The 25,074-nt window shown below is 48.1% G+C and overlaps 1 protein-coding gene across 3 annotated transcripts in view; it reads right to left on the bottom strand.

The window, feature by feature from the left end:
* KLHDC1 (kelch domain containing 1) overlaps positions 1-25,074 on the bottom strand; it is a 2,530,617-nt gene that overhangs the window by 1,369,800 nt on the left and 1,135,743 nt on the right. For all 3 annotated transcript variants that reach the window (XM_069637400.1, XM_069637401.1, XM_069637402.1), the window contains exon 6: positions 23,782-23,865. In XM_069637400.1, coding sequence (XP_069493501.1) covers positions 23,782-23,865 — 84 coding nt within the window. The remainder of the gene's footprint in view (positions 1-23,781; positions 23,866-25,074) is intronic.

Here is a 25,074-nt window from a genome sequence, read left to right as displayed (position 1 = left end):
CTGTATAATATTCAGGAACGCATCCCTTTCTTCTCCCTCCGGGATGCAGTCAGCCGCTGTAGAAGCACACTCCCAAAGTGTATGGCTGAACCTAGCAAGGGTGCAAGTAGCATTAACAGACTTTAACGCCATGCTACATGCTGAAAAGACTTTCTTTGCCATAGCATCATATTTTTTATCGTCCCTGTCCTGTGGGACTGTAGGATAAGCCGTCTTGACATCGGTAGAGGATGCTGCTTGTACCACCAGACTTTCTGGGGATGGATGTTTAGACAAGAACTCTGGGTCTGTGGAAGATACCCTGTACTTTGCAGACAGTTTTTTATTTACTGCTGGTATTACATCTGGGGTTTCCCAGTTTGTCATGATCTTTCTCTGAAGAGCTTTATGAAAGGGCACCACTGGATCCTCTTGTGGGCCTATGTCAAGAATATCCGTGAGGTCATCTTGCTGGAAAGATTGTGAAGGTGTAGACCACCCCATGAACTCTGTAATCCTGGCCATTAAGGCTCTGTAGGGGGTTTCAGCATGCTCCCCCGGGTCTGGCTTAGCAAAATCCACCTCAGGGGAAGTGTCTAACCCACTTGCCTCATGTAAAGAATCATGAAGATCCTTTAATCCGCGCTCTTCAGAGGAAAATTCCTCTCTAACTGGGGTTACAGGTCCCTGTAACTCAAATGTGTCTTGTTCAGACAAATCACCCTGTTCTAAAATTGAGGATATAGTTCTCAATTGTTCTGAACTCATAAAGGGAGTAAATCCCATTTCCAAGGCAGAGGGTGCCGAACTTGTCATTATTGGCCTCGAGAACGTCGACGCCGAAGGCTTCGAGCGTGGCGTCGAAAACAGAGGTGGAGGCCTCGAGGACCTCGACAGAATTGGAATTCTACTCGACAATATCGACGCCATCGACGTCGAGGGCCTGGGGATCGTCACTGGATGTGTGGTCACCGTGACTTTTCTCGGCGTCGACGCCGGTGTCGAGGCCGGCGTCGAGTCGACAGACCCGTGTGTCGAAGGTCCCTTCGACAACGGCGTCGAAGACATCGACCTCGACGGAACCTTCGTCGACGGAACCTTTGTCGACGGCGTCGACGGAACCTTCGAGGAAGGTTTGGAGGTCATAGTCCTACTCGAGGGTTCGAGACGCACTCGAGAGGTTTCTTTCGCCGGGTACTGCGACTCGCGGCGTTTTTGACCTTCGGGTCTTTCGACCAGAGCATCGCTCTCGGCAGTCTTCGAGGGGGTCGAGGCCGCTTTCTCGAAGACGCTCATCATATTTTTCCTGAATTCCTCCCATTCAGCCCGGGAACTATGTTTCGTGGGGCAAGGGATTCTTTTTGGCGAAACAGAGGAAGAGGAAGACGGAGAAGGGGATCTTCGACGTCTCCTCTTCGAGTGTTTCGGTCTCGAGGAGCGATGAGACCCACTCCGAGGCCTGGAGCGTGAATGGTGAAGAGGAGACTAATGTCTCGACTTCGTCGACGAAGAAGAAGCTTTAAAAGTCTTACCTTTCTCCAGCTTCCCCCTACGCTCCTTCAGGGCCTTAGCTGTCATGGACATACAGTCCTCGCACTCCGAACAATGGTGTTCGGCTCCCAAGCACCACAGACAATTTCTGTGAGGATCGGTCAACGACATCTTTTTCCCACAATCTCGACATTTTTTGAAGCCGGATCGAGGAGTTGTCGGTTCCGACGAGGAAGCCATCGAGTACGGATCGAATAACTCAAGGTAAATAGGTATTATCTGACTAAGAACTGAGCAACGGTATTCCGAGGCACCGAGTAGCGTGGAAAAACAGAACTGAGCAACGGACGCTGCGCGCGGCCTTTATGGGCAGGATGACGTCGAGCGTCGATACGGCGGCTGTCGAGGGACATCGACTCGAGGGACATCGACGCGCAGCGCCCTCTAGAGAAAAAAATTTTCCGAGGCCAGCAGAGCTGGAAGGATATATCTAAGATGAGGAATACGTCGGAGGACACAATCCCTTCGAATTTTAACTTTCTGCTGAGCATCACCGATGGGCTTTGGTTAGAATATACTGACCCTAGAGGAAAAGACACACAAAAGAGTAAGTTTAAGACATTCATGGTAATGAATTTCACAACAACTGAGATGCAGGGAGTATCTGAAGAATCACACTAAGTTATTCTATCACTGGCACTAGTTAAATAAGTACTTCTTGTGAGGAATCCGAGGGCATCCTCACTTCTTTCCCCAAGATATTCTCCTCTCAAGTGACCAGGGCAAGGTCAAAGTTGCTGGATCCTGATCCTGGGGATAGATCTAGGAGGGAGGACTACCTGGAGGGAGGAAACTTGGGGAGAGAAAGCGAGGCATCCTTGGGTGAGACGCGATATCCCTCTTTTCCCTTCTATGAAGAACCTTCCATTACCCAAGTCTTCATGGGATTTTGCTCAACCCAAATTGGGAAAAGCACGTATTTTCCCCATTGGGACTTCAAGTCCCAGAATTCAAGTAGTACTGACCAGGAAGAGTGAAGCAGAGGCACTAAGATGTCTGCCTAAAAATAATAGAAAAAACCTCAGTGTAATCAAGCACTACAAAGAACCTCCCCAAGTAAGAGGGTTAGAGAGAGCAGGAAGACGTGTAGCAGCCGCTAGAGTTTGTGAATCAAGAGCAGGTGTGAGCAACCTGAATTGGAGCAGGCATGGTAGCAGTGTGGGTTGTAGCAGACCAATTGGGCCGTTGTGAACAGAACGTGTCGGGACTGAGGTCTGTACCGTGAGTGGCAAAGGAGCTCATCTCCCTTACTGCCGAGGTTGTACAGTGGAAGACACTGAAGTGCTGAAAACAGAAAAAATGCTTGTTTTCTCCGACTCGAAGTTCAAAGGGTCTAAGGGGCAACCTGAAGCTCTGTTGTGAAGCCCAAAGTAGAAGCAGTTCCAACAAACATTTGTCACACAAGTTAAAGACTTCAAGGAGGCCAGTGAGTTTCTCTGAATTCCAAAAACCTGGACCACTCTGCTAATGAACGGTGTATTGTTTAAAAAGTAATGCTGCAATAGCAATAGAACGATTACCATTGTTTAAAGAGACGCGCGTTGTGAAACAAAGTTACAGTCCATTGTGCAAGCGTTTATCTCACACAGCAAGCAAAAGACAAATTGTATATGAGAATTCTACAGAGAATGAGCATGATTCATTGTATTCAGTGTCGCTACCTATTGAAGTGAAGGGAATAGTTTCTTACCTGTAACTCCATTTCTCCAGCATTGGTATCTTTCATGGATTCACATGCTTTGAATATTCCCCGTCGTCAGGCTGGGAATCCCCGGTACATTATATATACCCTTTCCCATAGGAAAACTTTTTCGACGCTTATGCGTCCTATCCACCTCGTTTTGTATCATGCGTGCCCGTGCCGTCAGGACGTCATGATATAAATACAGGCCCCGCCCCCGCGCTCCCTCAGATTTCGGCCCCCAAAGTAGTGGGGGAACCGGTTTGCATGATCAGGGGAGGCAGGTGGGCGCATGTGAATCCATGAAAGATACCAATGCTGGAGAAATGGAGTTACAGGTAAGAAACTATTCCCTTCTCCAGCATTGGATCTTTCATGGATTCACATGCTTTGAATAGATTACATAGCAGTACTACCCCCAAGAGGAGGTGTGCATGCAAACCCATATACTTTCTTCGCAAAAGGCCGTTCCCTAAGATCATGTATACATCAGTAATAGTTTACATAGGAAAAAACGGACCACATACAGTCATAAATTCCACAGGATGCAACCCCGCAGCCGGGGCTTACCTTACTGGAATAGGTGTCGAAGCACCGCCTGTCCCATCCGGGTGTCTTCGGCATGTTGCTGCGACAGGCAGTAATGGCGGGTAAAGGTGTGTGTAGTCGCCCAGGTAGCCGCCATGCAGATGTCCCCTAGAGGGACTCCGGCCCACAGTGCCGTCGACGATGCCGCTGCTCTAGTTGAATGAGCTCTTGGCCGTCGTAGAAGAGGCTTCCCTGCCCTGGAATGGCAGTACGAGATGGTAGATGACACCCATCTTCATAGTCCTTGCTTTGAAATGGCTTTTCCTCTAGCACCCAACCCATAGGCCACAAACAGCTGTCTCGTTTCTCTGAACGGTTGCGTACGATGAAGATAAAACTTGAGAGCCCTTTTTACATCCAATGTGTGTAGCATGCGCTCCGCTCCCGAGCATGGCTCCGGAAAAAACGTAGGCAACACGATAGAAGAGTGTTTATGAAACACCGAAGGAGCTTTTGGTATGAACTGTGGGTTAGTGGCTAGGACTACCTTGGTCTTGAAAAATCGTAAGTATGGTGGGTCCACCATTAGAGCCTGAACTTCTGAAATACGTCAGGCTGAAGTGATGGCCACCAGGAAGGCCAATTTCCACGACAGAAACTTTAGAGACGATGATGACATTGGCTCAAACGGAGGTTTCATAAGAGACGTTAAGATCAGATTGAGGCTCCACTCCGGTGGAAATTTCTTCTCTGGAGGGAAACTCCGAAAAAGGCCTTTAAGGAAGTGCTTAATCAGGCGGTCGCTGAACAATGGTGCCGAGTGCCGTCGACGAGTAAACCTGGAAATGGCTGCTAGGTGTACTTTTATTGACGACACCGACAGGCCCATTTGAGCTAATAACAGCAAGTATGGAAGGAGCTGTTCCGGCCTAATCGATTGCGGGGCCAAACCTGGTTGATCCTCACACCATTGACAGAACCTTTTCCATTTGTACGCGTATGAGGCGTTTGTGGAAGGTGCTCTTGCGGCTTGCAGGATACGTCGACAGTCCTCCGGAATCGTTAGCCGACCAAATTCGGCGAAGTCAGGAGCCAGGCCGTCAACTTGAGGCTGTCCGGGTCGTGATGCCAAACGACACCCTCCTGTCGAGACAGAAGGTCGGGGGTCTTCTGGAATCTCATCGGTTCCGCCGCCGCTAAGTGTAGTAGGTCTGAAAACCACACCTGTCTGGCCCAGTATGGGGCCACCAGAATTACCCGACATGGGTACCTGAGGATCCATTGCAACGTCCTCCGGACAAGGGGAAAAGGAGGGAATGCGTACAGGAATTTGTTAGTCCATGGGAATGAGAACGCATCCCCCAGTGAGCCCTGCTGAGGCCATCTGCTTGCGTACTGATGGCATTTCTTGTTGTTCTTCGTTGCAAACAGGTCTATGGAAGGGTGTCCCCATTCCTTGAATACTTGTTGAAGTTGTTGGTCGTTCAGCACCCATTCGTGAACTTCGTTCATTTCTCTGCTGAGGGCATCGGCTTCCACGTTTTTCACTCCTGGTAGGTGAAAAGCTAAGATTTGCATGTTGTGTTGCAGGGCCCAATGCCAGATTTTCTGTGCCTCCGTCGATAGGGACCTGGAACGTGTCCCTCCTTGTTTCCTCAAGTAGAACATCGTAGTGGTGTTGTCCGTCATGACACGCACCACCGAGTCCCTCAGGTGCGGAAGAAAAGACTTCAGAGCCCATCGCACTGCTCTCAGTTCTAGCAGGTTGATATGCAGGGAGGACTCCTGTAAAGACCACTGGCCTTGTACCTGTAACATATCCAGATGAGCTCCCCATCCGCTCAGCGATGCATCCGTCACCACCGTCTTTTGGAACTCTGGTTCCAGTAGAGGCATCCCTTTCGTTAGATGAGTAGACACTTTCCACCAGCCGAGTGCTTGAACTAGTTGTTCGTCGACGACCAGTCTGTCTGACCAGCGACCTCTGCTCTGCGCCCAACGGTCCGCTAGAAATTCCTGGCAAGGCCTCATAAACAGACGGCAGTTGTTTATTAACGGAATGCAGGACGACATGGTCCCTAGCAGGGACATGTACTTGCGCACAGAGACCTTGGTACCGCATCTCCATTCCGACGCCTTGTTTTGAAGTTTCTGAATTCTTTCGCTGGATGGTTTCACCAGGCTTGTGTGTGTATGAAACTCCGCTCCTAGAAAAACCAAGGTCCTCGAAGGCTCTACTGAGGACTTGTTGAAGTTTATTGCGAAGCCCAGTTCCTGTAAGATGGACATTGTGGCTCGTAGACTGTTTCGTGTTTGTTCCTTGGATGACCCTCTGACTAGCCAGTCGTCTAGATATGGATAGACATGATGACCATCCTTCCTTAAATGGGCCGCTATAGGGGCCAAGCACTTGGTGAACGTCCTGGGGGAGGACTTGAGCCCGAACGGGAGGACCTTGAACTGAAAATGCTTTCTCCCGACGACGAATCTTAAATATCTCCTGTGTCGTGGGCGTATTGGGATGTGAAAATAAGCATCCTGAAGGTCTAGTGATGATAGATAGTCCATGGGTTGCACCGATCTGATAACCTCTTGGAGTTTTAGCATTTTGAATTTTTGGCTCTTTAGCCACTTGTTGAGTACCCTCAGGTCGAGAATGGGCCTCCATTTGCCGTTTGGCTTTTTGACAACAAAGAACCTGGAATAAACTCCTTGGCCTTCCTGTGCCACAGGAACTCTCTCTACCGCCCCTTTTCGCAACAGAAGCGCCGCCTCTTGTCGTAGGATTTGGAGGTGGGGCTGTGTCGAGAATAAAGGAGGAAGACGCGGAGGCTTGTCTTTGAATTGTAGCGCATGACCCATGCGAATCGTGTCTAGGACCCATCGATCTTTGGTGATGCATTTCCATCGGTCGAAGTGATGAGAAACTCGACCCCCCAGGACGTTCCGAAGGCCGTCATTGGTTGCTGGTTTGCTTGTTCTTCGTTGACGACGGACCTGAGCCTCGCCGCCTGGAGGCTTGATAGTCCCTGCTTCCACGTGCCGACTGGGACGCTCGTCTGAACCCTTGTGAAGAGTACGAGGGCCTGTTAAATCCACGGGCCCTCGAGGCACCAAAGCGGGAGTTTCCAGAAGCACCTCTGAAGGGGCGAAAAGAGCGAAAATTTCTACCCGTTTGAAGGGCGCCGAGGGACCTAGCAGTATCCGTGTCTTCTTTCATCCCTTTCAGCGCTTCATCAACCTTTTCGCCAAACAGGTGCTCCCCTTCGCATGGCATGTCCAGGACTTTGTACTGTACTTCAGGACGGAAAGTAGTACATTTGAGCCACGCTTGTCGACGAAGCACTACTCCATGGTTGATTTGTTTGAAACCAGACTCTGCTAGGTCAACTGCGATATTAATAGCGTGGTTCGAGGCCTCTTCGCCGTCCCGCACCAGTAACATAGCTGCTTTCCTGTGTTCGTCTGGCAGGTGTTCTAGGATAGGGGCTAATTTGTGCCACATTTCCCTATCATATCGTGACACGATCGCTAAGGAATTGGCTGCTCTTACTGTCGTCGCTCCGACCGAGAGCACCTTCTTTCCAAATGCGTCCTGCCTCCTAGCCTCGCTTTCCGGTGGCGTTGAACATTTTTGCTGGACCCTGGCCTTCCTAGCCGCTGCCGCCGACACCACCGAGTCAGACAGAGGCTGTGATGTTAGACATTTTGGAGTGGACTCCGGAGCTTTAAACTTTTTCTCGATCCGTCCCTTTATGGCTGGTTCCGAGAACGGATGGCGCATCGTCTTGAGACCTTCTTGCCACACGTGGTCAAGGATTGGGATGGCAAATACCGATTTTCTCCTTTGACCCATATGGTCAAAAAGGAAACAGTCTTTCCTCTGCTCCTCAGGAATCAAGCCGAATTCGGAACACGCTTTCCCCATCATTGCATGGAAGGCTCCCACATCATCAGGGGGAGACGGCTGTGTCTGGCTCCTCGTAGATTCTACATCCGAATTCCATGTCGGGTCCCTCGACGGCGACAGGGAGATGTCTGACCCCGAGTCATCACGTATAGAGTCGGACTCCGACAACTCACCCTCCTCCTGAGCTCGAGGACGATCTTTCACCGCCTGGGGAGCCGATGGGTGTTTCGTCGACGAGCGAGCCGTACAAGTTTGCTCGTCGACGGAAGGTACAGACAAAAGTGACGACGACGTCCCAGGTTGAGGGAACTGCGTATCCAGCCGCTGTAGTAGCTTCTGAAGAGTATTAAGCACATCCAGAGACAAAACCGTCTGGGGGGTCAGTAACGTGGATGATATAGGTACCATACCCCCGCTCGCACTCGTCTCCGTCGTCGTGGAAGGCCGTAAGCCTAAATCCGATGGCTGCAGAACCATGTCACCTTCCCCTTCCGCCGAGCAGGCCGTGTCTGGCTGCAGTAAGACCTCAGGGGGGATCGGGTCATAGACCTCAGGCAGCCAAGCCATAGACTGAGTCTCCGTCGACGAAGGAATCCCAACCGCTGCTGCTTGAACGGTAATAGGCCTAGTCAATGACACCGTGGTCGACGAGCAAGTCGTCGTCGTCGAGCCCTTAGACTTCGTCGTCGATTTTGATGCCGACTTCCCGGCTGAAGCTTCCCGACTCACGGAAGACCTGGGACGGTCCCCTGAGGAGGATTTAGACAGCGCTAGCCTCTCCGTCTTAGATGATGAGGAGGAGGAGGGCTTTTTATGTGATGAGGAGGATCCAGCATGTTTCCCCTTATGCTTGTCAGCGCGAATTTCTGCTGGCCGCACCTTCTTCGATGGAGGCTCCGACTTGCTCCTGGAGGCCGTGGAGCCAACTTCCGAAGCCGGGTAGGCACCCGCTCCGTCATTAAGCCAGTCGACCAGCCTTCTTTTACGGTCCTTAAGGGTTTTTTGGGAGAAACCCTGGCATATCTCACATGTATCCGCCGTGTGGTGCGGGTGGAGACAGTAGATACAGTCCATGTGGCCGTCTCCTTCATAAACCTTTTTGAGGCCACAGGTTGCACATGGGCGAAATAACGCCTTTCCAGACATAATTCTCCAGAATTTGAACTTCGCTTACGCGAAACAGACAAAAAACCAATAAAAAACAACCTAGTTTTCACTAGTAGTAAACACGAGGATCCCACTACTTTGAAAGACGGTTGAAATCTGAGGGAGCGCGGGGGCGGGGCCTGTATTTATATCATGACGTCCTGACGGCACGGGCACGCATGATACAAAACGAGGTGGATAGGACGCATAAGCGTCGAAAAAGTTTTCCTACGGGAAAGGGTATATATAATGTACCGGGGATTCCCAGCCTGACGACGGGGAATATTCAAAGCATGTGAATCCATGAAAGATCCAATGCTGGAGAAGGTCAAAAACATGCATTGCCAAAGCCGAGAGACTATTCTAAAACTTACAGAGTATAGCTGCTGGTAAGTTGTGCATTGCATAAAGGCGTTGTTTGAAATTAAGTGTAAACCAAGTGTTAGAGTTTGAAACCGAGTCAGTGAAAAGTCATTTATTGTTTGAAAAGAGCTGCTGGATTGAGAGGACAAATTAGTAGATGCACAGAGAAATTGAAAGTAATTTTGAATACCGAACAAGCTGCAAAGTACTTTTGAAATGCAACAAATATTATTGAATACCGAACTACAGAAAATATATGCAAAGTATATGAAAATACCACATGAGCCAAAAGAAAGTGATGTGCATTCATGACTGCAGTGAAAATAAGTAGTAAGCATTGATGTACAAAGCAAGTGATAAGCACTAATGGACAATATGAAAGCAAGGTGGTGAAAAGGAATATTGTGTGAAAGTCACATTGTGGCAAAGTCAATAGACTGCCAAGGAGAAACAAGATTGAATATAGACTAATGACACCACAGAGAGAAAACCTGTGTTGGCAAGTAAGTCCAAAAAAGAGCATTAGAGCATAACCAAGTGCCCAGGGTTATTGGTTGCGTGACCTGTAACAGGTTGACCATGTGGTCCGACAACTGCGCTTAGACAGAATAACCCCTACTAGGAAAGAGCCAAGGTAAGTCAAGATACAGAAGATGTTTTGTGTAATAACCTTTGAAGTGATTGCAGAAAGGAGCAATTTAAGTGAATTATTGAAAAGCCTGAAAGGTAACAAAGTTGAGCTGGAATCATTATTGAAAGCTGAGAGATTTGAACTGATTGTGATTTTAAAGCTGGAAGAGCTTCCTTCTTGGGGTAGGGAACCCCAAGACTTTGTGAACTGTGTTGACGTTTGGGGAAGGGAACCCCAAGACCTTTTTGAGTTGCTTTGAACTTGGGGAAGGGAACCCAGAGGCCTTTTTGGAACCATTTGAACTTGGTGAAAGGGAAACTGAAAAGCCAGCCAAAAGCTGGAAGAAGCACAGAACTTTATGTTGAACACCATTTCTTTTGATGCTGACATTCCTAAACGGTGTATATCTTTAGTTTTGAGGGTAAGTGTAGGTTTTGGGCACAGACAGACTTTTGAGTTGAACTTAATGACGCAGACTATCTTTAGTTTATTTAGGTAGGGAAATCCCACCTTAGCATAGGGCAAGTTAGGCCTTACTCCATCCTGACATTTAAGAAATATTTTAGAAAAGTGACTCTGTTGTCTGTGTCTTACTTCAAGATGCCTTCACAATGTCAATGGGCCTCATTACGACCCTGCCGGTCCGGAAAGAACAGTGGTGGTAAATCCGCCATCACCCTTCTTTCTGGACAGGCTGATTAAGAGTCCTGCAAGTGGGAGTGGCGGGTTTATCACCACCCGCCTGCAGACGGACATGGAAACACCAGCACCATTACAGCATGGTGCCGGTGTTTCCACTTCCCCATTCCCATGGAGTCCTGTGGGACTCCATGGGAATGGGGATTAACAGAATTCCGCCCTCGGAATTACCAGGTCACCGGGGTTGTAATGCCCCGGTGATTCCAGCAATCACGGAGGCGGAATGGTAATACGAGTCTGGCGGTAACCTGCCGGAATTTCCGGCACGGTTACCGCCGGACTCGTAATGAGGCCCAATGTCTCTCGTAATATGCCCTTTGTTCTTGCGGGAGCCATGCACAGCAGTGTTCTGCCCATTGGTAGGGTAACTCTACTTGGTGGGGGCACAAAGGCCACAAATGGATTCTGTGAGGTGACCTGTCAATGATTTCAGCCCTTAGAGCCCAACTCTCTGGTGCTGGACAAGGCTCTGAAGGAGGTTCCTGAGGAGGCTGAACATAATCAGGTTCTAGAGCTCTGTAAAACATCCTAAATGAGCTCTGATATCTAAAATGAAGCAGACAACGTCATGACTGGAGATGTCAAATGTGCTAACGTTGTACTCCTTGCCTACATAGCTGTTAGGCAGAAACCTGTGCAGTTCCCTTAGGGACCACTGCAAAAGATTTAGGGCTACAGGAGGTTGGCAGTAAACCCTGGTAGCTGTGGCTGAGCAGTCAGACTTCTCTCAAGATGAGTTAGGCAGTATATAGAGTATACACAATAGGTACAGAGATACAGTAGCACAAGCAAACACTGACCAGAGCTTTGGTGTAAAAGTATATAATTATTTATTTAAAGACACTTGTAAATTACACTAGCACAAAAAGAGGTAAGTAAATTCAACACACTGGGCCTCATTACACGGTAGGCAGTATGGATTTAACGTTACCGGTAATGGAATACCGGTAACGTTAAATCCCCATGCGAATTACGACCCGGCTCACCGCTATTAGCGGCACCGCTAAGTACGGTGCCACTAATAGCGGGCAGTGCGCGCGACCCTCCATCCCGTAAATAACGCCATGCCGCTAATAGCACAGCATCACAAGGCAAGTGGACATGCCAATAGCGGCATGGTAAAGCCCCCAAAACCCCTTACCGCCATGGGGCTAATACGACCATCGCGAACCATCCGTTAAGAGAACTGAGCAGTGTTCCCACCTGCCACAGGTGGACACTATCAGCACAGTTGGAGGCAATGGAGACTGTTGCAGCTCAAAAGGAGCACACCACACCCCTTCCCACATCCCTTCCCACACCAAGATGGTTCCAATACTTGCAGCATTACATGGGCTGGAGGACATGATTGCAGCGCAGCAGCAGCAACAGGCAGCACAGAGGAGACGCAGGAGGAGGACCAGGGCAAGACAGACACAGCAAGCACCACCACGGCACCTAATCATACCACAGAGGCACCCACCAATCCCCAGGATCAGAGCCAGTCCATTTAACCTAACCCCAGAGCAGATACACCCTGTACCGTATGGACCGGGATACCATCACCAGCATCGTGGACATGATACACAACGACATTGTGAGCCTCATAGACATCCGAACTGCCATCCCCCCTCTACTCAAGGTGGTGACTGTGCTCCACTTCCTGGCCACAGGCACCTACCAGCATACAGTGGGGCAGATGCATGGCATCTCACAACCAGTATTCTCACACACGCTGAACCAGGTACTTGATGCCCTCCTGAAGCATGCACCTGAACACACATTCATGCCACGGACTGCCCAGGAGATTGCAAACACCAAAGTTGACTTCTATTCACTGGCAGGCATCCCAAGTTGCATCGGGGCCATCGACTGTACCCATGTGGAATTGGTTGTACCACATCACGATGAAGTAGTCTACCGAAACAGGTAGCAATTCCACTCCATCAATGTCCAAATGGTATGTGACGCCAACAAGATAATCACACATTGCTGTGCCCGATTTCCCGGATCAACCCATGATTCCATGGTCCTGCGGAACTCAACTATCCCACGCTACATGGAGCGACAAGCCGGACAACGTTCGTGGCTACTTGGTGAGTAGCAAGGTAAGCACATGGCAGTGTGATTGGGGGGGGGGGGGGGAGAGATACATACTCCAAACTGGGTGTGATGGGGGCAGGGGGGAGATATACATACTCGAAATGGGTGTAGCTTGTCATCCGTCTGACGAATGCACATACAGATGTATGCCAATGTCCATCTGGGAAGGCCGCAACGTACTTCGGATAAACGGACATGCAAGTATAAGCTACACAACATAGATGACAATCGAGGTCTAGAAACCTTAAACATCCATCCACATCCACATTGCACAACATTCCACGCCACAAAATACACAAATGTCATACATGCCGTCAAGATAGTCATACAGAATTAGTCCAGCACAACATCAATAATGCAATGTGCCCTTGAAAGCATGCAAAGGGATCACCCCTAGCCATAGCATTGCACCACGCACCTATAGCACCACTGAAGTGATGCCTCTCAGCATGGAAACATCAATGTTGGAATGGCATAACACCAGCAGTGTGGTACCAAATCTGCCTGGGCCCAGGGATACCTAACACCTGGCCTCACCCAGGACATGTCAAATACTGTTGGAGGCATTACTGGGGCATGTCTACTTGCAGGGTCGAGCTCACCTTTTGTCATGATGCCCGCTCCCGGGGAGCCGGTTCAAGCCCTGCGTCCCCGAAAGCGGACATCCAGTCCCCAAGGAAAGACCCAGCAACCCCATGTAGGGGCCCTTTGGACAGTGTCCAAGCGCCTATGGCGCCAGGCTCATTATGGGAGTGCTTGGGTGCACTTACCTGATGCAGACCATGCTGCAGGATCCCGGCCTCCTTGAGGCCTGAAGGGAACTACTTTACCTGTGGGACTAATTTACCATCCTGGCGTGGTCGGGGAAGGATACATACCTGGAACTTCTTCCAAGGCTATTTAAACCCCACCCGAACAACCACACGTGCTTCGCGTTGTTCTGCATCTAGCAGCTGGATGCTCACCGTGTCTGCTCCTGCATCCTGACTTCTGCCACGCCTGCCAGCATCCTGGATCACCTGCAAAGGAAGAGAAGAAGAGAACAGAAGAAGGAAAAGTCCTTACCTGCTAAATCCGCATCCCGGAGACATCTCGCCGACAATCCTGAAAAGGAATACTTTTATTTAAAAGCTCATCGCGTTGATCGCTGCAGCGCCGCATTCCATTCACCTTTACAGGGCGCCTCTATGTTAAGCAGCGATCATCCGGATTCGCAGTCACGCCCCAGCGCCTAGGGAGAAAAAGGCAAGAACAAAAGGTGAGAGAGAGAAGGGAATAAGGAAAGCTAAATCTCCATGTTAAGACTTACATGTTGATTCATTCCCTCTTCATTTCGGGTCCGCGCCGCATCCTGGCATTTCCGGACCCCGGCCCCTAAGGGGAAAAAGGAAATCAGCGTTAATGAACGAATGAAAAGACATTACCAAAAAACGCTCATTAAAGACTTACCTGATTTCTACAAGGATTTCACCTCTCATCTCGGGTCGGTGCCTGTTCCCCGGCATTCCGTACCCCGGCCCCTATGGGGAAAAAAACACTAGCATTAGTACATTAATGCATGGACACAAGGGGAACCTCTGATCAAAAAACTTACCTTGAAGCCAAGCAAGTTTGGTTCTCACCAATCCGAAAATCCAGTGAAGTAACTGGATACCAACGCGCCCCTGCATCAGAAGCAGGATGGAGAGCTCGTCCTTCCAGACCCTAAGGTGAGACGGTACGGGGAATTACAGAAGGGTTTCGAGGAGGGTGAGAGGGGAAAGTGGGAGGCCGATTGCATTACCCCGCAGACAGTTAATCCCCTATTTTCCCCTACAGAAGGATACTTCTGCGAGCCAGACAAGCCAGATTTGGGGGCCCGGTCCAGACCGTCTTCCGAACCCTGCGCATCACCTTAGAAGAGGTCACAGCAGCGCGAACCAGGCCAGCGCCTCCGTGGGAGTCAGGTGAGCGTTACACCTTTGCACATTGCAGTCACACAGACCATCTGCATGTATGCTGTTAATTGTGTACTTCAATCACAATGCAAAGTCAATTTGTGTGATATGAACAGGTGAACAGTAACAGGACCCCATTTGTCCCCCCATATAGGTGATGCCGGCTATCCCCTGAAGAGGTGGCTCCTCACCCCTGTACGGAACCCACAGAACAGGCACGAAGAGAAATACAATTGTGCACATACCCGTACCCGCATTGTGATCGAGCAGACTTTTGGCCTTCTGAAGACACGGTTTAGGTGCATTAGCAGGTCTGGTGGCGCTCTCCTGTATGGCCATGAGAAGGTGGCCAAGATCACCATGGCATGTGTCATACTGCACAATATTTGTATCAGACGGAATGTGCCACTGACCCCTGAGGTTGAAATAGAAGCACCTGATGAGGATTATGATGGTGATGAGGACGGAGGTGAAGGGGATGCAGGTCATGCAAGAAGGGATGGCCAAGAGGGACGTGCTGCGAGACCGCATCTGATCAACCAAATATTCTGAGTAACATGGTTTCGTACTGTCACATGGATATGTGTAGTAATGCACTGGTGTCTGTTTGGAAGCGTCAATAAAGTACACATACACAATGAAGAAGTCCAAACCTGTGTTTTGTTCAAACACCAGTGTATTAAGGAACGTAAAGAAGAAAATGTGCATGTCCCCAAACATCCCACCACCCTTCCCCCCCACCCCCCACAACAGTTCCACATGTGTCTGCCACAATGTTTCCGTCCAGCCATGCACAAGGAGGCTTCCCCATGCACTCCCTATTGGCCATTGCCAACACCAGCATTGGGAGGCTGCGTAGACGTGCGCCTGGTGGTGCGTGAGGAGCGGTGGAGGGGGCTTGTCTGCCTCGAACTGGCAGATGAGGAAGTCGCAGACTGTCCTGGTGGTGGGAATTGGTGGTCCGATGCGTCCGCTATCCGTGTGAGGACCTCCCTGACTGGGATAATCTCCCCACACAGCCTGTCTGTACATGCCTCCATCCCATCCCTGGAGTGCCTTGCTGTCTCCGTAATCTCTGCCCTGAGCCGGGCAGCCTCCTCCACATGCTGCCCAACCAGTACAGTTATTTCCTGTTGCCGCTGGCTGATGCTGGCCAGGTCGAGGGCAGTGACCCAGGTGTTTGCTGTGGTGATGGCTCGGGGGTTCCAGAGGGTTCCAGGGGGGGTTGGGGTGTGCATCTCCATGTGGAAGTCGGTTGTGTCCTCCACATCTGATAGTGGGGCAGTGGCTGCCGCCTCTCCTGCGGAACTAGCTGGAGCTGAAGGTGGGCCGTCTGTGGCTGGGATCGGTAGTGGTGGGTTAACCTCCTAGGTTGGGCAGTTGGTGGTGGTGTGGCAACTTGTGTCTTGGAAGTGGCGCTCCACCGATGTTTCACACTCTGCATCTGGACCCTTCTGCCTTTGCCCCTTGATGTTGTGGGGGTGTCCTCTGTGTCCAAACCCCTTGTTTTCTTATGCACAGGGGGTGCCTGAGATGCATTGCCAGCATCCTCACTGTCTGTATGTGAGCCTGTCGGGGACAAGAAGGGGGATGTCATTGGTTACGGTTCTATGTACTTAATGCAGTATACATCAATAATGCAGTTGTGGGCATTTTGACTACATTGTAAAGGATGCAGGTGATGTGTCAGTTCAGTGGCTCATCCATGCATGGTTGTGTGTGGCACTTGTCTCAGGTGATGTGTGCATGTGTGTGTGTGTTTGGGTCCGACACTGACATGGCCAGGGTGTGATGCATGTGTGGATGTTTGGCCATCAATGAGGTGATTCTGGGCTCACATTTGGGGGGACCAGTAGATTCACATTGCACGCTTTCATGTGTACACTCACCTTCATCTGAAGTGGTTGCCGCCATGCTCCATCGTCCCGACTCCCTCTATGCATTCCACTCCAATGAGGTTGGTGCAGGTCTCCTCCCATTCTTTCAGTTTTATGGGCGACCCAGATCCACCTGCTGTGGCAATGTTGTGGTTTTCGGCAAGGATGCTTCTCACCCGGAGTCTCAGGTCATCCTACCTCTTTCGGAACTCACGCACATTGCGGGTGGTGGTTCCCACATCACTGACTTTCAATGCGACCTCAGCCCAGATTGCCTTCTTTTTCATGAGTGTCTCCTGCCGCATGTCGCTGGCAAATACCACAGCGGCACTGTCAGCTAGGGTCTGGGTCAGCATTAATAGCTCCTCTGAGGTAATTCTTTCTTTCCGCTGCCGGTCGGTGTTTTTTTTTTTATCCCTTGGGCATGTCGAGGGTGTCCCTGAGGATTTCCTACTGCAAGCTACTCCAAACAGGTCCAGGGGGCAGAGGATGGCAATGGATTGTGTTTTTAAAGATGGCCGCCGTGCTCTTTCCTGTTCCTGTGCGATGACGCTATTTCCGGTTCCGCAATTTAACGGTCACCACTAATAGCGGTGACCGCTATTTGCATGCAGCGTGAGGGCGGAGGTGCTATCTGCACTTTCGTCGAAGGCGGTAAGGGACTTTTTGGGGACTTTAGCGGCATGGCGGTAGGGTCATTACCGGCATGGCGCTATGCTCGTGTCCGCGTACTCGTAATGGTACGCTATTAGCGCCCTTTTCCGAGGGCGGACACGTTAAGAGCGCCATGCCGGTAATTTGAGATTTTTAGCGCACAACGTGTAATGAGGCCCACAGTCACTATTATATATATATATATATATATATATATATACACAACCCTAATTACTTATTAGACAAGTCTTAGTGAGAAACACCACTTATTTTCAGACAGAGGTGAGCACCTAACATAAGATGGCACTCTAATAAGTTATAGAAAAAGGGAGGGAAAAAGCAAAGTTATGGAAGCACACAATTTCAATACCTTTCAAAGAACCACAGTGAGGCAGGTTAGGCAAAGTGTACTGGAGAGCAAGGAAGTTCAAATGCCAGGCCCACTCTTAGAGAGAGCAAGCGAAATGTGTCCAGGATCACACAGTGGGGTTATGCCCAAAGAGTCTTTGTAGATAGTTCACAAAAGATTGAGATCAAGTCAGGAAAAGTTAGTTAACAGGCCCCAGGCTAACCCAGGTTAGAAAGTCGAGGATTTACTGTCACCCCGAATGATCTGTCGCAAGGGAAGCCAGGCGGGACACAGTACCTGAAATGGGAAGAACGCTCCAGCGGGGGCAGTTGTTCCTGGCAGCGGGTGCAAGTCGGTGTTTCGTCCAGAGGAAGGAGGAGGTCTTGACGTGGAGGAAAGATGAAGGTCATTGCACTGCCAGGGAAGAAACCAGCCGCAGAGTTTACCGGTTACAAGGCACTACCCTCTTCTTCGCGGTGGTGGTAAAACGTGGTATTCCGGTTGCCGGGGTGCTTGGCACGGGCAAGGCGGCCACGAGATGGTCCAGGAAGGCGAAAAGACAGGCAAACTGGTTATCCCCACCAGTCAAAGGAAGAAGACTCTCCGGACTGGAGATCTCCTCTGTCGTCGGGAAAAGTGGTTGAGACGGTTCAGCAGGGCTCCACCGGTGGTGTCGTCGTTGCAGGTCGGCTCGGCTTCTCCCTCCTTGGATTCTTTAGGTACTGTGGCAACGTCTGAAGTTCCAGTCCCCAAAGCCCTGCTTTTATGCAGAAAACCCCCATTCATTCAGCTTAGCTGTCACTCAAACATGCTAAGTGGTGAGCCGGGCGGCTCACCACGTGGGCCAATCACACAAGAGTGCGACTTGAGTTGCCGAGGCAACTCAGTCCAGGGTGCCTAAACCCCCTCCCACACCCCCTGTGGTACCCAGACAGAGTGGCACCACTTTTGGAGGCTTCTGTGGAGAAGCCCGCCAAAAAGTGGAACAAAGGGCTCGACTTGGGTTGTAGTCACAGAAGCGAACACAAACGCCATTTTGGAACCAAGTTTCGGCAAAAATTACCAACCGGTGAATTTATATTAATTTAATAAACCGGCGGTATGTTCGAGGCTATTTTAAAAAGTGGTAGCCTTGAATAATGGCAAAATCCCATAGGAATATATTTGCGGTCGAATATAAAAAGAAGTATCCACTGCCACCAGCCAAAACTCGGTCGGGGGGGACTGGACAGTGCCCCCTCAAACAACAGACCGCAGGGCAATCGAATTGCCCCGACCAGTACGTCCACAATATGATGGTTTGTAAGGTTCTGTTCACAATTTGAGACTAGTAAAACCAATGGTGACTTTACATGCCCTGGGAGACAGTAGTCAGTCCCAGAGTATGGAGTATATGTTTGGGGGTCGCGACGACACCCCTGGGTTACTGCACGGAGGGTGCTGTGTAACCCACATATCAAAAACACATGAAGCCCTATGGGGTAAAGGACCCCATAGCCCATAGAACACATACAAAGTTAAAGGAACACCTCAAATCATGTCTAAGAGTGGGAGAAAAAGAGTCACACTCTTAGCAGGAGAAAGGTTTGGGAAATTAGCCTTTACAGAGAATTGTCCCTAACAATAGCAGATCTCTAGATCGTGCATATCGCCATTGCACTGCTCAATGTTGGTTGTAGTGGCATTGTTTAAGCCTGGCCTCTGAGGGACACTCGGGATGTCCGAGCCAGTCACTAGAGTTCTAGGGAATTCCACCAATACAGGCCTTTGTGAAGGCAATGGCCCACTGAAGAGGTAAGAGATACTTCCTCTGGGGAAGTCATACGCCTCCTCAACCTAATTCCCTCCCTGCTCCGAAGATCTCTATATGAAATATTTTGACATTACAGTGTAGGTGCTGGGAGACCACCAATACATAAGTTAAGGCCATCTTTTCAGGACCTTATTCCACTGCATGTAGTGCACCTGTCAAAAGCTCAGATATATTTATCTCAGGATGCGATTGGGAACAGGTCTGTGGAAAAAACACACAAAAAGTGCACCTTAACACCACAAAAATTACTCGTTTGCACAGTAGATGACAGAAACTGTCAAACAAGGACAAAAAGAATTTAAAAAACAGATCAAAACCACTGCAAAAAAGCTGTTGAGAGGAATTAATGTACCAAGAAACGTAACACACGGATTGGAGAAATAAAAGGAGCTCCAACTGCCACCAGGGTGCATTATAAGAGAGTCTGCTGCTTAATGGCACACTAAAGGGCACTTTTAATATCTTTATTTTTTCATATCAGCCTACCTGCCTTGTTTTACTGTGGTATATGTGTTTGTAACGTACTGATAAGGGGTCTTATAAAGTGCCATTCAATAATACTTGTTGGACTCGCTGCACATGGCTCTGCTTTAAGAAAAGAGGAAGGGGGTTGTTAGAAGTTTAGCAGGAGAGTCAGATGCGAAATATGTTGTGTTGATGGGCGCGAGTCAGAATTACCCGAGACCTGAGTGCCTTCCTGCTTCTAAGGGGTTGGCAGAGGCACCAAGATTTAATACACTACAATGCGTGCGTGTATGGTGTGTGTGTGTGGGGGAGACAGAGAGCGAATGGTCCCATTTTACATTCTCACATTGACACGGTCAAGCTTTATAAAACAGATAAACTGCACCCCATATTCAACAAGATCTGAGAATTGGAAGATTAAGAAATGGATCAGTCTGGAAACTCAACTCATTACCATAAGTTACATGCAAAAGGGCATAAGTGGCAAGAATATTTTGTTTCAGAGAAATGACTGCTTCAAAATTAGGATCCCAAGCACCCATTTCACCTTCATTAGTATGTTGGTCGGAAAGCTCAGAGCCGCTTTAAACCCCACTGAAACTTGTTCAAGTGCTGTACTCAGTGGCCAGCTGGGACGTTTGCCCATCAGGACAGAGAATGGCATTTGTCAGGCAGTTGGACAGTAGTCAGATTAACTTGTCCTTTCTCCCAGCGGTCTACCACACTGTCACCAAAAAGTCTCTAAACTCTTCTCACGTAGCGCACACACCCACAGCCCAAAATGTAGCTCGCTACACCCCCACTGGGCTCCATTAATCTGGTTTTGATGTAGCTCCATGACCTCGGTTTCAGAATGATTCTGAAACCCTGCAGCGGGTTCTTGATTTGAGGGTTCAATGAGTATTACACCAAGTGCCCCACGAGGTTGGGTGTACCATAACTTGGTCTCACGGTGATGCAAAGGCTATAGGAAGGTATATTTGGGTTTCAGTTGTAGTCAAAAAGCATCTGTGTGATTTGTGCAGGTTCATCGTTTTTTTTTTTCAATTCCATTTTCAAGTTTTCAGAGTAGGACAACTTCTCCAAGCTGGTGTACATGGGAGACAATATTACAATTTAAGAACAAGCCTGGTGCAATTTACTTCTATAGTGAATCCATCAATTCAAAGACCAACACACAAGACAACAGGAGACACAAAGGCATGATGGAGACTGACAGGTAACAAAAAACAGTGGCATAGCAGGGCCGTGAAACTAACTGAGGCATCACTCCATCTTAACACTCATAATTTCTTATTTATTTTATTCATTTATAAAGTGCACCTCAGCCCATGGGCATCGAGGCGCTGTTACAGAGTGCAGTAGAATTCTTGCAAAATATTGGGTACGGGCTATACATAGTTACATGGGTAGACATGGAAAGGCGTGTACATGATTTTAGGTTAACAACCAAGTTCTGAGAGCTTTCTGGAACATTTAGTGAGAGTGTTCTGCTCTAAGCGAAGTTGGCAGGGCGTACCAATATCTGGCTGTAATGAAAGGGAAGCTGGCCCCACCTGCTTTGGTGCGTTTAACTTTGGGCAGAACAAGACAATCGGAGTAGGGTGGTTTGGTGGGTCTGGATGAACTTGCCTTAGTTACCTTGTTGGAGAGGGAAGGGGGCTGTGTTGGCAATGCACTTGTGAGTGATGGCTAGCGTTTTAAAAAGGATGCGTACTCTGATGGGCAGCCAGTGGGCTTTACGCCTTGCTGCACTTATATGATCCCTTTTGGGAATGCTGAGGGCGGCTCGGAGTGCATTATTCTGGATGATTTGTAGTTTTGTTAGGTTTTTTGAGGCGGTGCCAGCGAATAGGACACTGCAGTAGTCAAATTATGACCCAATGATGGCTCTGGCAATAGTGGACAGGTAGGGTTTTGCTGCATTGAGTAGTTTGGTTGAGTAGGCATCATTGGATGCAATGGCGCTAACCTGTTGGGACATCGAGAGGGTGGCGTCTAGATGGACTCCTAAGGTTTTGACTGATGAAGATACAGAAATATGTATGTGGTCTATGGTGAATGCAGTGTATTGGCTGTTGAGCTTTTTAAGGGTTTCTTGGGCACAACCAGGATTTCTTCTCCAGTGAGGCACAGCCAGTTCTCAGCCATCTAGGCCCGAATGGTGGAGTAAGCTGTATTGAGGGTATTGGTGTGGGAGTCTCAGTTACCTGTGATGAGGAGTAAGACTTGTGTATCATCTGCATAGTTGGTTTAGACTACGCCGATGGAGTCAAGGATGTTGAACAGTGGTCTTGTGAAGATATTGTAATGTGTGGGCGAGAAGCACGAGCCCTGTGGGACTCCGCAGTAGATGGTGGCGGGGATGGCACAGGCCTGTTCTGAAAAAAAATCTCATTGCTCTTCCTTCTAGGAATAAGGCGATCCAGGCGGTGGCTTTCGGTGAGAAATGGGCAGAGGTAGTGAGCTGGTGAAAGAATGTTGTGGTTCACTAAGTCAAAGGCAGCTGACAAGTCTAGGAGGAGAAGAATGATCTCGTCCAACTAATTTTTTTAATCAAGTAGTGCTGATTCTGTGCCATGGCCGTGGAAAAAAGCCAGATTGTCGTAGTCCTAGGATATGATCATTTTACCATCATAAGCAACACATTCACAAGCCTAGGTCTCATTCCCCCAACACTGCACAATGTTTCCCCAAACAACCTGGCGGTTTCCCTCCTATCAAACATCACTTTCTCAAATGACTGTGGATGATCTATTTCCACAATCCAATCGAACCTTGCGGAATGAGGGACTGAGTCATTCCAGTCCCATACAACCTTTTACCCAGCTACTGCGCAAAGGAGAAAAAGTACTTTCTGGCTAAAATTAATTCCTCAATCACTCCAACCCGTAGCCCGGGGCAACATTTCAGCTGTTAAGTGTATGCTTCTATCTGGAATGGTATACAAGTTACTTAATAGATCTAACCAGAAGGTTAAGATAAGGGTACAGTTCCAAAAAGGTTTTTCAATGTGAAAAGGTCACAAAATAAAGCAGACGGCATTAGATCTATTAAATTAATATAATTATGATAGTCTCTGTGTTTATAATTGTGGAAAGTGACCCTGCACATGCGAAGAGATATTCAGGATTTGTGAATAATAATGAAGACCCCATGATGGAGAAACTGTATTCTTTCAAGTGGGATAGGGAGGTTTTGCCGTGGCAGATTCCATCGAATTCTATTTCATTACATTTATTTTAATTAATTTTGCCACAAATATATGTGGGAGGTGAGTTAATGTGAATAAATAATGTAGTGGGCTTATGGGGAGAAGGGATGGGCTGTGGGGGTGTCTTCTCCTGCATATATTTGCATCAAAATTGTGTCACACACACAGACGCACACAAACACACACCAGCAATATCTAGTGTCCATCCGGTCTCCCTTTTTAAGAAAGGGTACAACAACTGGATGTTTCCTGTCAACTATGGTGTTAGCAGTATAAATAACTGCCTTCATAACATTCACTAAGGTGGGGGACCAAGGAGATATGCATTACTTAAATAAATAAAGCAGAGTGCTTTATAGTAGCCAGGGCAACCATTTTGCTCCCGACACATCACTTCCTCAACTGACAGTAGGCCTTCTTTAAGGGTCTCGGAGGTGGTCACCAAACACGGACATTTATTTGTCTACTCACTTTCATTTACATCAGTCACATTACTGCTATGTATAGCAGATAAGTGATATATCCACATTTCAGGATTGATGTTGGTCGTGATCACATTACCATTAGTCCTGCCCACACTGCCTTTAAGAACTGATAACCAAAATGACTGCTAGATTTAGTTTTTACCAGGTGGGAGCTTGCATTTGGGACTAGGATGCTCTTAATGGGGCCTTATACTGAAGCTAAGTGGACTAAATATTCACTTGCACTATGAATGCAGTCGTACAGGCAAACATTAGCTCTTTCTTCGTCTCCTGCATTAACAATTGGAAACAGCCCGTTAAAGTGTGTTAATTAATATGCATGGTTGCAAGAGCTATACTAGATCACTTTCGCAAGTTGACTGATTGATGGGGAATACTCACTACTTATAAGAAGCAAGCACACCCAAATACACTTACCTTAACTACTGGCTGTAACCAAGTTTGAGTGTTCGTGTCAAAAACATTGACGTCATTATTCCAACCCCAAAACACCTGCTCCTCCTACAAAAAAGTAAAACATTTATAATGATTTTAATTTTAATCATCATCTAATGTTAGTATTTTAGACTCAAGTCACTTAAAAACATTTTTGGTGTGCACTAAAAGTGTGTGACCCCAACAATAATTACAGAATTTCCACAGTTTTATCACAATAGCATTCTTGAATAAAACCAGTCTTTTCTTAAATGTCCAATAGGATTCACATTAACCAATTCCATGTTGTTGTTGATGAAACCCATGTATAAATTAGAAAAACAATGAGTATTTAAAAGCCAGAGTATGTGCAAAAGTAGGGTCTGAAATTCAGATTCGATGAGCAGGAGATAAAAGCAGCTCCTGGGTGTTGGGCATCATCCTGAAGGCAGGAGCTATCACAGGGGAGGCAGGAGCTACCAGAGACGCTCCTATAACTTTTTGGCCCTTTTGTTTGAACCACTGTACTTAAATGTATATTAAATGTGTTCTATTTCATTCTCAAATACTGAAAGTTAATGTCACATTTACATGTTCGCAAGGCACAGGTTGGCCCTAGGAGCTAATAGTAGCTCCTGTTAGCTGTTGGTTTCAAGCTAACCAGGCTCTACTAGGCTAGAAGCAGGAGCTAAATAGCTCCCAGCTCCTCTTAAGTGAACAACTGTTTTATCATCAGCTCAAGTAGATATTTAGAATCAGGAGTCTTCACCATACAGGTGTGTACAAAAGTGTTGTATCATGATCCATTGAAATCTCGGAGGGTCTCAGGAAATCAGTTCTGGATGCAAATCCCTCTAGAAAGGACTACAAGAATATCTAAGGATTTGGGGCTCCATCATATCATCAACGCAATTAGATATTTAGAAATCAGGAGTCTTCACCATACAGGTGTGTTGAAAAGTGTTGTATCATGATCTATTGAAATCTCATAGGGCCTCAGAAAATCAGACTACAAGAATATCTAAGGATTTGGGGCTCCATAAATTCAGTCTCATACATTCGATAAATAGAAAATGTTCAAGACCACAATCACTCTACGCAGGAGTTCTCATCCTAACAAACTCTCTCCAAGAACAAACCGGCAAATCCTCAAGTAAGTGCCACAGAACCCAAGAGTAATAGCAAGATTCTGAAGGATACTAACAAAGGTGACTCTCATATTCTCCTATGACCCATCTGTCAGAAACACATTAACTTTAGGGAAGGGGTTAGATCAAGCTCTTAAAAGGTCTATGC

The sequence above is a fragment of the Ambystoma mexicanum genome, chromosome 14 (assembly GCF_040938575.1).
Source record: "Ambystoma mexicanum isolate Mex_15411 chromosome 14, UKY_AmexF1_1, whole genome shotgun sequence".
NCBI lineage: Eukaryota > Metazoa > Chordata > Amphibia > Caudata > Ambystomatidae > Ambystoma > Ambystoma mexicanum.
This window is presented reverse-complemented; position numbering and strand designations above follow the sequence as displayed.